Below are 14,274 nucleotides of genomic sequence, written 5' to 3'. Positions count from 1 at the left end.
CAGGTAGTAGAGGGTCAAAAATGGTAAACAGGCTGTGTTCAGTACATGGGAAGACAAACAGAACTGCATACATTTGCAGGAATTAGCAAGCTAGGGATCCTATTTTTCAGGCACCTCTTCCTATGAAAAGATGCTCTAAGTATCCACAGGTGTCCAGCCATTGGCTGGTGAAGATTAGCGTGCACTGGCCCTTTAAGACCTGGGGAGTATGTGTGCCTTATGGGACCACGGGAAATGCCTAGCAGTCAGGTTCCTGGTTTCTTCAGTGGGGGACACAAAACTTCGGTGGCCGGATCCACCGCTAGAGAGCAGTGAAGGGACAGAGGGGTTGCGAAAGGCAAGGAGAGATGCCTTAAAATGTACCAGTTTAATTCAAGATATTTCACTGCTTTACCATACCAGTGAATTTTCCAACGGTATACTAGTAAACCAGTTTGATTCAATGCATTTTACTGCATCAATATACCAGTTACGGTATATTCAATTTATCCGGAAATGAGGTTTTGGTTGGCTGTAGCAGTGCAAATATCAGTAACAGCAGAGTCCGGCACCACATGTCCGGCCAGTAGTAGCAGCAGCAAGCCACAGTTCCCCCTCATTTCCGGTAGGTGCCAGATTATTATTGAGGACAAAGAGAATGATATTGTGGGCTGGATGGCTCGCTCCTCTTATCTGCAGGGTGATATTGATGTCACCCAGGGGCGTAGCGAAAGGCTCATGGGCCCTGGTCCAAGGGTTCAGCTTGGGCCCCCCCTTTCCCTCAGTGTTTTGTGGCTAGGGAAGCACATAGCCTTCATGCTGCCTGCGGCAAAAAATGTAAACAGTAGACCCCCCCAACATGCCAAATTCTTGACCTGACCCCTTCCCTCCAGCCAGAGCTATAACTTGACCAGCATGCACTTTCTGTAATACTGGTGTCTTTCTATAATACTGGTGTCTTCTTATGTGACACAAGGGTCTTTGGGCCCCCTCAGGCTCCTGGGCCCGGTAGCGACTGCTACCTCTGCACCCCCTATAGCTACGCCCCTGATGTCACCTCTGAGTCTTGCACTACGCCTTCGTGCCAGGGGTCAGCGCTTTCCTCCTGCTCCTCCTCCTTGCGGCCCCAGATAAGCCTTTGCCTTGCATCATCTCTGTCTTCACCAGATCTGCTTCAGCTATGAGGTGAGATGAGAATCTCAGGTTGCAACCGACCTGACTCTGAGGGGGGCAGCAGGTTGCTCCCGTCGCCACCATTCAGTCTCATAGGCCTCATGTCGCTAGGCCTGAAGCCTATGGGACAGTAGAATGGCACAGATGGTCGAGATGACATCACAACATCCTCCGCCAGGTCACAGGCAGTGCAATGACGTGGTCATGTAACCCCATCATCGAGCTGCCTGTGGCCTGGTACAGGAGATCACATTGATGTAATCAGGACCATCTGCTCAGTAAGCTGCAACTCGGGCCACAGGAGCGGGGGAACAATGCGCACCGGAAACACAATCATATGGGGAGGGCGGACTCCATTTCAATTTTTGCCTCAGGCAGCAGAAAGGCTAGAATCAGCCCTGGTCTTCACTGCCCCTTCCCAGTGGGGAACCTTTTTTCCCTAAGAAGAATCAACAAAACCCCATGTACTATGGAAGGTGCTCAAGGTAGTCTTCTTGTTGATGACTTGTGTGAGAACCGTCAGCATTTGAACTGCCATGAGCAGGAGGTTAAGGCGGAGATGGGTAACCCAATGCATAGGTATACTGGTTGTAGTAGTAGTAGTGGCACTTATAGCCAAGGTGGTGGAGATAAAGGTAGTGTTAGTGACATTGGCAGAATAATTTCAGGCACAAATCATATTTTATGAATGATTTGTTAGAATCTGACTCATTCCATGTGCTGTCCCTTCCATACATCTTTGACCTAATACATCCACACAGGTAATCTCCAGACCACAACATGTCCCCACCATACACATACCTCCAAACCATCCTAGATCCTGCGGGACAGTCCCGGATTTCAGTGGCTGTCCAGTGGTCCCAGTACGGGGGAGGTATGTCCCGCTCTCAGGCAGCTATCCCCGCTTCAGCAGAGACAGTTGCCTGTAATGATGAAGCAGAGAACGGTCGGCTTCCTGCTCCATCATTCCTCCCCCATGGCGACGCTCCACGCTGCAGGTCTGTGCGGGGGCGGGGCCAGCCGACAGTCAGCCTCTGCTCCTCCTCCTACACAGACCAGAGCAGCCGATGTGGATCCTGCTGCTGATAAAGGAAATGAGTATATAAAGTTTTTTTATATTTTTTTACCTTCTGTGAGGGGGCACAGTTGGGCATATTTCTGTAATGGGGGCACAGCTGGGCATATTTCTGTGAGGGGCACAGCTGGGCATATTCCTGTGAGGGGCCACAGCTGGGCATATTCCTGTGAGGGGGCACAATCCTGGCCATATTACTGTGAGGGGGCACAATCCTGGCCATATTACTGTGAGGGGGCACAATCCTGGCCATATTCCTGTGAGGGGGCACAATCCTGGCCATATTCCTGTGAGGGGGCACAATCCTGGCCATATTACTGTGAGGGTGCACAATCCTGGCCATTTTCCTTTGGGGGAGGCACAATCCTGGCCATATTACTGTGAGTGGGCACAATCCTGGCCATATTACTGTGAGGAGGCACAGCTGGGCATATTACTTTGATGGGGCACAATCCTGGGTATATTACTGTGAGGGGGCACAATCCTGGGCATATTACTGTGAGGGGGCACAATCCTGGGCATATTACTGTGAGGGGGCACAATCCTGGCCATATTCCTGTGAGGGGGCACAATCCTGGCCATATTACTGTGAGGAGGCACAGCTGGGCATATTACTGTGAGGGGGCACAATCCTGGGCATATTTCTGTAATGGGGCACAGCTGGGCATATTCCTGTGAGGGGGCACAATCCTGGCCATATTACTGTGAGGGGGCACAATCCTGGCCATATTACTGTGAGGAGGCACAGCTGGGCATATTACTTTGATGGGGCACAATCCTGGGCATATTACTGTGAGGGGCCACATATCTGTCACTCAGTTAAAGGGCATCTGTCATCAGATTTCTACCTATGAAACTGGCTGACCCGTTGCATGTGCACTTGGCATGTTCATACATTTTCACTGCCTGGCCGTGTCAATCACAGTGGAGAGAGCGCGGCAGTTGTAGAGAGAGTTGAGCCTCTATGTGTAACGGCAACGCCCCCGTTGTTCCTAGAGGCTCATTTGCATATATTAAAACATCATTTTTCTCAGCAATGCGGGCACATATGAGGCCAACACAGATGTCTTCAGCTGCCAAGCACACATGCAACAGGTCAGCCAGGTTCACAGGTACAAAACTGCTGACAGATGCTATTTAATGATAACTGTATGGATAGCATAGCCTTTACGGCCATCATGGGATTTCTGTTTTTATGAGAGATGAGTAGTGGACCAGATTTTCTTGGAGTTTCCTTTTAATTTTTCCTCTGTCTATATGTTAGCAGATGCTCACCAGGCACAGCGCCGTACATTGTGTAGTGGCTATGCTTGGTATCACAGCTCAGCCCCATGAGCTGCGCCTCGGCCATGTGACCAATTAACGTGACGTAACATGGCCTAAACTAAGCTGAAAGAAGGCCGCGGCATTACTGCGAGTGCCACTGCCTTCCCAAACAGCTGATCAGCAGGGGCCCCGGGTGTCGGACCCCCACCGGTCAGAAAGGTCTGATAAAAGAATCTTGCTAATAATAATACCTTTCACTTAACGATCTGTTGCTTCATTCTGGAGAAAAAGTACTTTTAATCCGTATTCAAATTAGCCATTAGGTGCACCGAGGGCGGACCCAAGCCACGCTGTGCACCCTTGCTTCCTCTGTCAGCTCCTCCCTCTCCTTCCTGATTGACAGGGCCAGGTTCCAGCATAGTCATCTCGCCTGGCCCTCTCAATGAAGAAAGAGAGGGGCTGAAAGAGGAAGCAGGGGGAGCAAAGGTGCACAGTGACTTGGGCCCGCCCTCGGTGCACTGAACTGTTCATGGATTTAAGGTACTTTTTCTCCAGAATGAAGCAATGGATCTCTAAGGGGGAGGTATCATTACATTCAGCTGAGCTGTGCCGGGATTATCAGTGAATCTCTTAATACAACTCAGGGCTCTAAATAATTTTTATGAGCTATTTCTAGCAGGATCCCATTATACAACCCCCTCCCCCACCACCAGTTCATACTGTGCGTGTTGCACTGGTTGCATGCACCACCACCAGTCCCTGTAGCTGAAAAGTAAAATCTGCACTTCAATTCCTATTCCAAAATGTCTTCTAAACCTCTTGCAGTTGAACATTGCACGGACCTTGACTCTGTTTTCGTCAGTAAGAAGAGAGATCACGCAGTAAGATGGCGCCCTCCCCTTCGGTGTCCTCCCTGTCTCATCTTGTTTACTGGAAGCTTGAAGCCTTCAACTCTCATTGCCAAGTATGGTTCCCAGCTCCAAACAGGAGGAGGGAGCTCCGGCTCCAGGAACGTAAACCTCTGCTCGGGGAAGTTGAGGGCTCCTCTCCACCTGGATCCCATAGTAGAAGCAGGAGGATCGTGGAAGTGCAGCAAATAACCTTTCCCTTTACACCGCTCGCGACTGTGAAAGTGAACCTTCTTATTTTCACATACCTAGATGTGTTAGGGGACGTCCACCCAGTCAGATCTCTGCTTGCAGTTTTGGAAGCCAAAATCAGGAGCAGATTTGATTTAAAAAAAAGGAAATGAATATGCACTTATGCACCTAGCCTTTCTGCTGCCTGAGGCGAAAACTTAAATGACGCCCCCTCCCCCCCCCACGCCAAATTCTCAACCTAACCCCTTCCCACCAGCCTTTCAGTTAAAGGCATAAGTGGAAAAAATTACATATAGTGCTACAAAACATACTGGTTAATATAGTGACACTCTTGAATACGCAGAGATGACCGTTTCCACAATGCCCAAGGCCTTTTTGTTGCCCCCCCCCCCCCCCCCACTTGTTCCTACCTTCATTGCCGGTTCTGCAGAACCTTACAGTGAATGCTTCCATTCACTGACAGCAAGTAGTGATCTTGGAGCTGTGAGAATTGTAGCACAAAGTGTATCAGAAGGTTTCAGGACCTATAGATGAATGCCTACAAACAAACCCCATGCTTGGAGATCCTGCAGTCCTACTCCCTGTAATGTGCATCCTTCCTCTTGAAAAATGTACATTTATTTTTTACCAGCGCTTACATAGTCCACAGCATTGTGCACGGACAGTCCTCACTCACATCCCCCCATAGTGACCCTAGAATGTTTTTTAAGGTGTTAGGACAAAATCTGGAGAACCTGAAAGAAACCCATGCAAACGTGGGGGAGAAATTACAAACTCCAAGTAGATGCTCCCCTGGATCGAATTCGAGCCTAGAGCTGCCATGTTAGGGACGAATGGAGAGGATTAACAGACAACTTCTGAATCAGACTACAGAGACGTTATTTGTAGTCTGTAACCACGGAGACACAAAGCTCTGCACGGGAGCTGCGTACGTATTAATTACAAAACAACTTACATTGGGCAAAATAAATATTCAGGTTGCCCATTTTGCACATAACCTTTTTATATAAACTATCGCCATCTGCGATTTATTCTGTAGGTATATTGACAGGAAATGATACCAGGACCCGTAGACTTTAATGTATATTATGGTAGATATAAATGTATATAACAGTGTGTAATGTGTACATAATAGTGTATATACAGTGGATATAAAAAGTCTACACACCCCTGTTAAAATGTCAGGTTTCTGTGCTGTAAAAAAAATGAGACAAAGATAAATCATTTCAGAACTTGTTCCACCTTTAATGTGACCTATAAACTGTACAACTCAACTGAAAAACAAACTGAAATCTTTTAGGTGGAGGGAAGAAAAATAAATAAATAATAATGTGGTTGCATAAGTGTGCACACCCTCTTATAACTGGGGATGTAGCTGTGTTCAGAATTAAGCAATCACATTCACAATCCTGTTAAATAGGAGTCAGCATACACCGGCCATCATGTAAAGTGCGGTATAAATGAATACAGTGATAAATCAAAACACACTATGCATATTGACAATGTTAAAAGATTTTAAAAAGTCTAAAAAAATCTGAAAAAACGCAGGGACCGGTGGCACTTGGTCGTCTCTCCTGCGTCTCCTGATGTAGACCTATATAGGTCCTAGGTGTTAATTATGGGCTTAATATCAGGTAGAGAGAATGGTGCCGTCGGTCTCCGCTTTTTTAGATGGTACTCCTCCTAATGGGTTAAACTTATTGAGATCTTCCCATACAATATTCCTATGTTTTATAATAGAAAACACATCATAGTCTAATAGGTTTCTGTATAACAATGTCCCGTATCAGTGGAATGGGTGAGCACTCCGCACCCTCTCTACCTGATATTAAGCCCATAATTAACACCTAGGACCTATATAGGTCCACAACAGGAGACGCAGGAGAGACGACCAAGTGCCACCGGTCCCTGCGTTTTTTCAGATTTTTTTAGACTTTTTAAAATCTTTTAACATTGTCAATATGCATAGTGTGTTTTGATTTATCACTGTATTCTTTTACATAGTGTTTTTATCGATATTGCATATGCCATAGGGTGACACCTATTTTACCCACATCAATAAATAGTGTCCATTTTCCATATATGAGTGCCAATCCTATATCTATACATTATTTAACCAAGCTTTGAGGGGTGTCTCAATTTTGGATTAGAGCACCTACTTTGAGAGGACAGAAGTAAGCGGATCTCTTTTCTATCATTTAAAGTGCATCTGATTAACCCCAAATAAAGTTCAGCTGCTCTAGTTGGTCTTTCCTGAAATTTTCTTAGTCGCATCCCACAGCAGAAGCCGTGGTCCACAGAGAACTTCCAAAGCATCAGAGGGATTTCATTGTTAAAAGGTATCAGTCAGGAGAAGGGTACAAAAGAATTTCCAAGATATTAGATATACCATGGAACACAGTGGAGACCGTCATCATCAAGTGGAGAAAATATGGCACAACAGTGACATTACCAAGAACTGGACGTCCCTCCAAAATTTATGAAAAGACGAGAAGAAAACTGGTCTGGGAGGCGACCAAGAGGCCTACAGCAACATTAAAGGAGCTGCAGGACTATCTGGCAAGTACTGGCTGTGTGGTACATGTGACAACAATCTCCCGTATTCTTCATATGTCTGGGCTATGGGGTAGAGTGGCAAGATGAAAGCCTTTTCTTACGAAGAAAAACATCCAAGCCAGGCTACATTTTGCAAAAACACATCTGACGTCTCCCAAAAGCATTTAGGAAAAGGTGTTATGGTCTGGTGAAACCAAGGTTGAACTTTTTGGCCATAATTCCAAAAGATATGTTTGGTGCAAAAACAACACTGCACATCACCAAAAGAAGACCATCCCCACAGTGAAGCATGGTGGTGGCAGCATCATGCCAAGGGGCTGTTTGTCTTCAGCTGGAACTAGGGCCTTAGTTAAGCTAGAGGGAATTATGAGCTGTTCCAAATACCAGTCAATATTGGCACAAAACCTTCCGGCTTCTGCTAGAAAGCTGAACATGAAAAGGAACTTCATCTTTCAGCATGACAACAACCCAAAGCATACATCCAAATCAACAAAGGAATGGCTTCACCAGAAGAAGATTAAAGTTTTGGAATGGCCCAGCCAGAGCCCAGACCTGAATCAGATTGAAAATCTGTGGGGTGATCTGAAGAGGGCTGTGCACAGGAGATGCCCTCGCAATCTGACAGATTTGGAGTGTTTTGCAAAGAAGAGTGGGCAAATCTTGCCAAGTCAAAATGTGCCATGCTGATAGACTCATACCCAAAAAGACTGAGTGCTGTAATAAAATCAAAAGGTGCTTCAACAAAGTATTAGTTTAAGGGTGTGCACACTTGTGCAACCATATTATTTTATTTTTATATTTTTTTTCTTCCCTCGACCTAAAAGATTTCATTTTGTTTTTCAATTGAGTTGTACAGTTTATAGGTCACATTAATGGTGGAAAAAGTTCTGAAATGATTTATCTTTGTCTAATTTTTTTACATCACAGAAACCTGACATTTTAACAGGGGTGTGTAGACTTTTTATATCCAGTGTGTATATACACTCACCTAAAGAATTATTAGGAACACCTGTTCTATTTCTCATTAATGCAATTATCTAGTCAACCAATCACATGGCAGTTGCTTCAATGCATTTAGGGTTGTGGTCCTGGTCAAGACAATCTCCTGAACTCCAAACTGAATGTCAGAATGGGAAAGAAAGGTGATTTAAGCAATTTTGAGCGTGGCATGGTTGTTGGTGCCAGACGGGCCGGTCTGAGTATTTCACAATCTGATCAGTTACTGGGATTTTCACGCACAACCATTTCTAGGGTTTACAAAGAATGGTGTGAAAAGGGAAAAACATCCAGGATGCGGCAGTCCTGTGGGCAAAAATGCCTTGTGGATGCTAGAGGTCAGAGGAGAATGGGCCGACTGATTCAAGCTGATAGAAGAGCAACGTTGACTGAAATAACCACTCGTTACAACTGAGGTATGCAGCAAAGCATTTGTGAAGCCACAACACGCACAACCTTGAGGCGGATGGGCTACAACAGCAGAAGACCCCACCGGGTACCACTCATCTCCACTACAAATAGGAAAAAGAGGCTACAATTTGCACGAGCTCACCAAAATTGGACTGTTGAAGACTGGAAAAATGTTGCCTGGTCTGATGAGTCTCGATTTCTGTTGAGACATTCAAATGGTAGAGTCCGAATTTGGCGTAAACAGAATGAGAACATGTATCCATCCTCTGATGGCTACTTCCAGCAGGATAATGCACCATGTCACAAAGCTCGAATCATTTCAAATTGGTTTCTTGAACATGACAATGAGTTCACTGTACTAAAATGGCCCCCACAGTCACCAGATCTCAACCCAATAGAGCATCTTTAGGATGTGGTGGAACGGGAGCTTCGTGCCCTGGATGTGCATCCCTCAAATCTCCATCAACTGCAAGATGCTATCCTATCAATATGGGCCAACATTTCTAAAGAATGCTATCAGCACCTTGTGGAATCAATGCCACGTAGAATTAAGGCAGTTCTGAAGGCAAAAGGGGGTCCAACACCGTATTAGTATGGTGTTCCTAATAATTCTTTAGGTGAGTGTATATATATATATATATAGGCATCAATAAAAAATCTATAAAAACATAATTAAGTAGACCCTCATTACCCGAATTCTAACACTACATGGCTGTATGTGCCGCAGCAGCGGGCTCTAATCGAAATAAGTAGGACTTCTCTGCTTAGTTGGTCTGCATTGTTAATGGTTGCATGGCCCCGCGATCTGGTCTAACAAACATACATGTCATAATGTGGCTAAAGTTACCAGGTGATACATATGTAAGGGTAAAACCACATGGCGCGGTCACGTTGCGTTCGCTGTTCAGTGGGTCTATGTTGTTAATGCAGCACCTTTAATACCACGCGGCCATTAACAATACACTAAACAGTGCGGTCTCATTAGTTTAATTAGAGTTCACTGCAACTGAGACATGACTGCTCTGTGTGGTTGTAACATTACAATGTAGACAGTATGGCTCAGATATTGGGTGATACATATGTATAATACAATGTAGACAAGTCACAGAGAGCATCAAATAATCGGGTGGTACTGTGCTATGTTACAATGTAGATATACTGTATCAGGGTGGGGCTCAAATAACCATGTGATACATATGTTGCAGACAAGTCATAGTTGCCTCAAATAATTGGGTGCTACATATGTTACAATGTAGACATAGTCATAGTGTGGTACATATTGTGTGTGATACTGTAGACATGTCAGGGAGTGGCTCATATAACCAAGTGATATATGTTACAGTGTAGAAAAGTCATAGAGCGTCTCAAATAATCGGATGATACATATGGTATAATGTAGAGACTACACAGCCAAACCCATTTCTTAAAATAAAAAATAAAAAAGTTTGCTGCTACTTTTTTATATGAAAATGTATCCGTTTTCATGTTTACTTCTCTCTGAACACAGAAGAAAAAAAATACACAAATCCTAAAAGGAGAACCTCTTAACATTAGCATATAATTCTCATGAGAAAGTAACATTTGGACCCCTATAGAGACCTAAGTCCAGTTCACTAGAACCATGGTGCAGTTCTTGTTTCTGGAATACATAAAGTTAAACATCAGTACAATTACCCAATATCCCATTGATGTTTTTGAGCAGGTAAAAAAAACACAAAAGGCAAGGATGAAACAAGAACCATGTCTGACAAATCCCTACCACAAAGAGCAACATTGATGATGAAGGTCACTTACTGGTGGTCGGTAATGTTGAAATAACACTTAGGAAGAGGAGGCAGAAGAACATGATGACTGTAACGAGACGATGCAACTCTTAGATGAAGCCCAGAGAAGAACGGCGATGTGGGAGGCACTTATTTAATACACAGGATGTGAGCACTAGATGTGTAATAAATCTGAAGTACAAACTACACAGTCAAAATATCAGACAACAATTGAGGAGACGAAATATGCTACAGAGATTTAATGTAAATTCTGGTAAAATGTTTATTATTAAGGTGAAATTTTGAAAGAGGAAATGTGATATATTGTCTGCTTTTTTAGTTTGCTTATTTTGTCCTGATAAATGAAAGAGGATCTGTCAGAACTCCTGTGTGGTGTAGTATAGAGGATCTGTCAGCTCTCCTGTGTGGTGTAGTATAGAGGATCTGTCAGCTCTCCTGTGTGGTGTAGTATAGAGGATCTGTCAGCTCTACTGTGTGGTGTAGTATAGAGGATATGTCAGATCTCCTATGTGGTGTAGTATAGAGGATCTGTCAGCTCTCCTGTGTGGTGTAGTATAGAGGATCTGTCAGCTCTCCTGTGTGGTGTAGTGTAGATGATCTGTCAGCTCTCCTGTGTGGTGTAGTATAGAGGATCTGTCAGCTCTCCTGTGTGGTGTAGTATAGAGGATCTGTCCGCTCTCCCATGTGGTGTAGTATAGAGGATCTGTCAGCTCTCGTGTGTGGTGTAGTATAGAGGATCTGTCAGATCTCCTGTGTGGTGTAGTATAGAGGATCTCTCAGCTCTCCCGTGTGATGTAGTATAGAGGATCTGTCAGCTCTCCTGTGTGATGTAGTATAGAGGATCTGTCAGCTCTCCTGTGTGGTGTAGTATAAAGGATCTGTTGGCTCTCCTGTGTGGTGTAGTATAGAGGATCTGTCAGCTCTCCTGTGTGGTGTAGTATAGAGGATCTGTTGGCTCTCCTGTGTGGTGTAGTATAGAGGATCTGTCAGCTCTCCTGTGTGGTGTAGTATAGAGGATCTGTCAGAACTCCTGTGTGGTGTAGTATAGAGGATCTGTCAGCTCTCCTGTGTGGTGTAGTATAGAGGATCTGTCAGCTCTCCTGTGTGGTGTAGTATAGAGGATATGTCAGATCTCCTATGTGGTGTAGTATAGAGGATCTGTCAGCTCTCCTGTGTGGTGTAGTATAGAGGATCTGTCAGCTCTCCTGTGTGGTGTAGTGTAGAGGATCTGTCAGCTCTCCTGTGTGGTGTAGTATAGAGGATCTGTCAGCTCTCCTGTGTGGTGTAGTATAGAGGATCTGTCCGCTCTCCCATGTGGTGTAGTATAGAGGATCTGTCAGCTCTCGTGTGTGGTGTACTATAGAGGATCTGTCAGATCTCCTGTGTGGTGTAGTATAGAGGATCTCTCAGCTCTCCCGTGTGATGTAGTATAGAGGATCTGTCAGCTCTCCTGTGTGATGTAGTATAGAGGATCTGTCAGCTCTCCTGTGTGGTGTAGTATAAAGGATCTGTTGGCTCTCCTGTGTGGTGTAGTATAGAGGATCTGTCAGCTCTCCTGTGTGGTGTAGTATAGAGGATCTGTTGGCTCTCCTGTGTGGTGTAGTATAGAGGATCTGTCAGCTCTCCTGTGTGGTGTAGTATAGAGGATCTCTCAGCTCTCCTGTGTGGTGTAGTATAGAGGATCTGTCAGCTCTCCTGTGTGGTGTAGTATAGAGGATCTGTCAGCTCTCCTGTGTGGTGTAGTATAGAGGATATGTCAGCTCTTCTGTGTGGTGTAGTATAGAGGATCTGTCAGCTCTCCTGTGTGGTGTAGTATAGAGGATCTGTTAGCTCTCCTGTGTGGTGTAGTATAGAGGACCTGTAGGCTCTCCTGTGTGGTGTAGTATAGAGGATCTGTCAGATCTCCTGTGTGGTGTAGTATAGAGGATCTGTCAGCTCTCCTGTGTGGTGTAGTATAGAGGATCTGTTAGCTCTCCTGTGTGGTGTAGTAGAAAGGATCTGTCAGTTCTCCTGTGTGGTGTAGTATAGAGGATCTGTCAGCTCTCCTGTGTGGTGTAGTATAGAGGATCGGTCAGCTCTCCTGTGTGGGTAGTAAAGAGGATCTCTCAGCTCTCCTGTGTGGTGTAGTATAGAGGATCTGTCAGCTCTCCTGTGTGGTGTAGTATAGATGATCTGTCGGCTCTCCTGTTTGGTGTAGTATAGAGGATCTGTCAGCTCTCCTGTGTGGTGTAATACAGAGGATCTGTCAGCTCTCCTGTTTGGTGTAGTATAGATGATCTGTCGGCTCTCCTGTGTGGTGTAGTATAGAGGATCTGTCGGCTCTCCTGTGTGGTGTAGTATAGATGATCGGTCAGCTCTGCTGTGTGGTGTAGTATAGAGGATCTGTCAGCTCTGCTGTGTGGTGTAGTATAGATGATCGGTCAGCTCTGCTGTGTGGTGTAGTATAGAGGATCTGTTGGCTCTCCTGTGTGGTGTAGTATACAGGATCTGTCAGCTCTCCTGTGTGGTGTAGTATAGAGGATCTGTCCGCTCTCCTGTGTGGTGTAGTATAGAGGATCTGTCAGCTCTCCTGTGTGGTGTAGTATAGAGGATCTGTCAGCTCTCCTGTGTGGTGTAGTATAGAGGATCTGTCAGCTCTCCTGTGTGGTGTAGTATAGAGGATCTGTCAGCTCTCCTGTGTGGTGTAGTATAGAGGATCTGTCGGCTCTCCTGTGTGGTGTAGTATAGATGATCTGTCGGCTCTCCTGTTTGGTGTAGTATAGAGGATCTGTCGGCTCTCCTGTGTGGTGTAGTATAGAGGATCTGTCAGCTCTCCTGTGTGGTGTAATACAGAGGATCTGTCAGCTCTCCTGTTTGGTGTAGTATAGAGGATCTGTCAGCTCTCCTGTGTGGTGTAGTATAGGGGATCTGTCAGCTCTCCTGTGTGGTGTAGTATAGATGATCTGTCGGCTCTCCTGTGTGGTGTAGTATAGAGGATCTGTCGGCTCTCCTGTGTGGTGTAGTATAGATGATCTGTCAGCTCTCCTGTGTGGTGTAGTATAGAGGATCTGTCAGCTCTCCTGTGTGGTGTAGTATAGAGGATCTGTCAGCTCTCCTGTGTGGTGTAGTATAGAGGATCTGTCGGCTCTCCTGTGTGGTGTAGTATAGGGGATCTGTCAGCTCTCCTGTGCGGTGTAGTATAGAGGATCTGTCAGCTCTCCTGTGGGGTGTAGTATAGAGGATCTGTCAGCTCTCCTGTGTGGTGTAGTATAGAGGATCTGTCAGCTCTCCTGTGCGGGGTAGTATAGAGGATCTGTCAGCTCTCCTGTGTGGTGTAAAATAGAGGATCTGTCAGCTCTCCTGTGTGGTGTAGTATAGAGGATCTGTCTGTTCTACTGCGTGGTGTAGTATAGAGGATCTGTCGGCTCTCGTGTGGTGTAGTATAAAGGATCTCTTAGCTCTCCTGTGACGTGTAGTATAGAGGAACTCTCGGCTATCCTGTTCAGTGTAATATAGAGGATCTCTCGGCTCTTTTGTGTGGTGTAATATAGAGGATCTGTCAGCTCTCCTGTGTGGTGTAGTATAGAGGATCTGTCTGCTCTCCTGTGTGGTGTAGTATAGAGGATCTGTCAGCTCTCCTGTGTGTTGTAATATAGATGATCTGTCAGCTCTCCTGTGTGGTGTAGTATAGAGGATCTGTCAGCTATCCTGTGTGGAGTAGTATAGAGGATCTGTCAGCTCTCCTGTGTGGTATAGTATAGAGGATCTGTCAGCACTCCTGTGTGGTGTAGTATAGAGGATCTGTCAGCTCTCCTGTGTGGTGTAGTATAGAGGATCTGTCAGCTCTCCTGTGTGGTGTAGTATAGAGGATCTGTCGGCTCTCCTGTGTGGTGTAGTATAGAGGATCTGTCGGCTCTCCTGTGTGGTCTCTCCTGTGCGGTGTAGTATAGAGGAT

At 45.4% G+C, this 14,274-nt stretch overlaps 1 protein-coding gene across 1 annotated transcript in view; it reads right to left on the bottom strand.

Moving 5' to 3' along the window:
• LOC120986803 (phospholipase A2 inhibitor and Ly6/PLAUR domain-containing protein-like) overlaps positions 1-10,468 on the bottom strand; it is a 55,253-nt gene extending 44,785 nt beyond the window's left edge. Inside the window, exon 1 of the mRNA XM_040415505.1 lies at positions 10,351-10,468. Coding sequence (XP_040271439.1) covers positions 10,351-10,402 — 52 coding nt within the window. The 5' untranslated portion in view covers positions 10,403-10,468. The remainder of the gene's footprint in view (positions 1-10,350) is intronic.
• Between the last annotated feature and the right edge of the window lie 3,806 nt (positions 10,469-14,274).

This window comes from Bufo bufo, chromosome 1 (assembly GCF_905171765.1).
Source record: "Bufo bufo chromosome 1, aBufBuf1.1, whole genome shotgun sequence".
In the NCBI taxonomy this organism is placed as follows: Eukaryota; Metazoa; Chordata; class Amphibia; order Anura; family Bufonidae; genus Bufo; species Bufo bufo.
This window is presented reverse-complemented; position numbering and strand designations above follow the sequence as displayed.